Source organism: Carassius carassius, chromosome 35, assembly GCF_963082965.1.
Source record: "Carassius carassius chromosome 35, fCarCar2.1, whole genome shotgun sequence".
In the NCBI taxonomy this organism is placed as follows: Eukaryota; Metazoa; Chordata; class Actinopteri; order Cypriniformes; family Cyprinidae; genus Carassius; species Carassius carassius.
Genome location: NC_081789.1, coordinates 16759904 through 16762292, shown reverse-complemented (window position 1 = coordinate 16762292; position 2389 = coordinate 16759904). Strand labels below are relative to the sequence as shown.

Sequence of the window (2389 nt, the reverse complement as noted above, 5' to 3'; positions counted from 1 at the left end):
TTATAACTCATTAATACATTACTGCGCTGAACAATACCTCTGTGCAAGGCCTACAGGTAAGAAAAACCTTACTTAAACTATCAGATGATCACATACATATACAATCCTTGAAGGATATGTTATATAATCCTAATTATGATACAGTATGTGCCAAAGTTTTAAATTTTTAAAATGGACTCATAACAACAACCACAAAAACAGTTTACATTATCTTACAGTTTTTCTCAGTCGCTTTGGTACATTTCTCGAATCATCCTTGAGATTTGCAAAACAGTAAGTGCATTTCTGTGCTGACTATTGTTTAAAAAGCTTTGTCAATAAACAGTAAAGCCAGTCATTCAGGAGAGAAAGCACACAAAACTATTAAATATGAAGTGCTTGTACAGTAGATAGTGCTTTTTCATTAGTAATGAGCTGTTTGTTAGTAGAGCAATCAAGAATGTTAATAATGTAACACGATCATGCAAAAGATTAAATGCTATTGAGACTGGATCATATACAGTATGACCAGCACTTTGTCTATTTTCTCACTATATACCATTTTCTGATTCTATATTTCTGTTTGTTTGGAGTGAATTAGTATATTAGTAGATTTTTTACGACTGGATTGGTTTATTTTGGATGCTGTCTTCTACATCCTTCTAAATTGCTCATGCTCCACCCTCAACACTATATTTCAGTCAATATTCTCGAGCCCCAGTTTCTTAGCAACAGTTGTGCTGCGATTATGAAAGGTCAGCATTTCTTTTCAATGTAAGCCTTGCGTTTTATGAGAGGAGAACGGTTGCTGATGTGTAGTTGTTGTTTGTTTGCACTATGCTTCTTATTTGCAGGCTATTTGTCCTAATAAGATTCACAGCTTGTCTGAATCTGCCTTTTAAATGTATTCTGAAGCAAAGTCATTTGCTGGACACGGATGATGAAACATCTCTGAGACATTTTGGCCAAAGTATGACTCCACAGTTGCGAAATATTTCCACATAATTTGTAATGTGAATAGTGACCTGTTTTAAATTACACATTTCTGTTGCTAGGTACTGTAGTTTTTGTGTTTACTGAGCAGATTCTTGGAAGTGAAATTCATTTGTTGTCACTGTACTGGCCAGCGCTGTTTATTAGTGGTACAGATTCTCTAGAGGAAGAAAAACTTCCCCATATTTTCTTCATCATCCTTTCATGAACCATCTGGTCGCTTTCACACAGTGTTAGGAGTGAAGCACCTTTGAAAAAAAAAGTTTGAATTTAGAAATTTAGAATTCAGTTAAAATTTAGATTCACAGTGTCAAAATGTGCTTCGGTGTACCTGACGTTTTATTGTCAGTTGTGATGCATTATGCTGTGTTTATGGCTTTTAATTCAGATAGTTTGAGCATTGAGATTTCTTCTCAAAATACAGGAGAATGACGGAAACTCAGGATGAGTTAAAAAACATCCAGCCAAAACCTGGCCTGCAGATCTGGACCATCAGTGTAAGAAATCACTGTTGTTTTCTCCAATTAAGCATATTTATATATATGAATGATAGGTAAAAATTGATAGCCTGAATGCACTGTAAGTTGCTTTGGATAAAAGCATCTGCTAAATGCATACATTTAATTTAATATATATATATATATATATATATATATATATATATATATATATATATATATATATATATATATATATATATATATATATATATACACACACACACAAAACATTGTATTAATGTATTATTCTGTTTTATGTTTCTTCAGAAAATGAAAATGGTCCCTGTCCCGGAGCAAGCATATGGAAATTTTTTTGAAGGTGACTGCTACATTATTCTTAATGTAAGTGAGCTGGTATTCAATCTTATTCACATGACACTCTTTAGGTCATTTTAAATAGTGCTTTTAGAAAGAGTTGCTCCAGTATTTGAAGTGCTCCAGTTGACAATAAATGACTAGAATTTATGTCCTTTGGAACACAGAGGAAGTTAGCATTATGGATGTTTTAATGCTGCTCTTTTCCAGTCATAATCAGAGGTGATTTTTTTCTGATTTATTAAAATAGTGCTGTCAAACGATTGATTGCATCCAAAATAAAGGTTTTTGTTTATGCAATACATTTGTGTGTACTGTGTATATTTATTATTTATATATATAAAGACACACACACATACAATATATATTTTGAAAATATTGACAGGTATTTACATGTATATACTTAAATTCATATTATTTATATAAATAATATATAATATATAAACATTACATTACAGATTTTTGTTAATTAGACACATGCATGTGTTTGTAGTTATATATACATAATAAATATACACAGTACACACATATATTATGTGAACAAAATCTTTTATTTTGGATGCGATAAATCATTTGACAACACTAATTAAAAATATATTATT

General features: G+C 31.1%; 1 protein-coding gene across 2 annotated transcripts in view; it reads left to right on the top strand.

Annotated features, from left to right (window-relative positions):
* The first annotated feature begins 1218 nt into the window (after positions 1–1218).
* The window catches only part of vill (villin-like), a 10612-nt gene continuing 9441 nt past the window's right edge, over positions 1219–2389 (top strand). Inside the window, exons 1-2 of one of the 2 annotated variants that reach the window (XM_059524631.1) lie at positions 1219–1469; positions 1740–1814. In XM_059524631.1, the coding sequence (XP_059380614.1) occupies positions 1401–1469; positions 1740–1814 (144 nt within the window). In that variant the 5' untranslated portion in view covers positions 1219–1400. The remainder of the gene's footprint in view (positions 1470–1739; positions 1815–2389) is intronic. The other variant, XM_059524632.1, reaches the window with a different exon arrangement.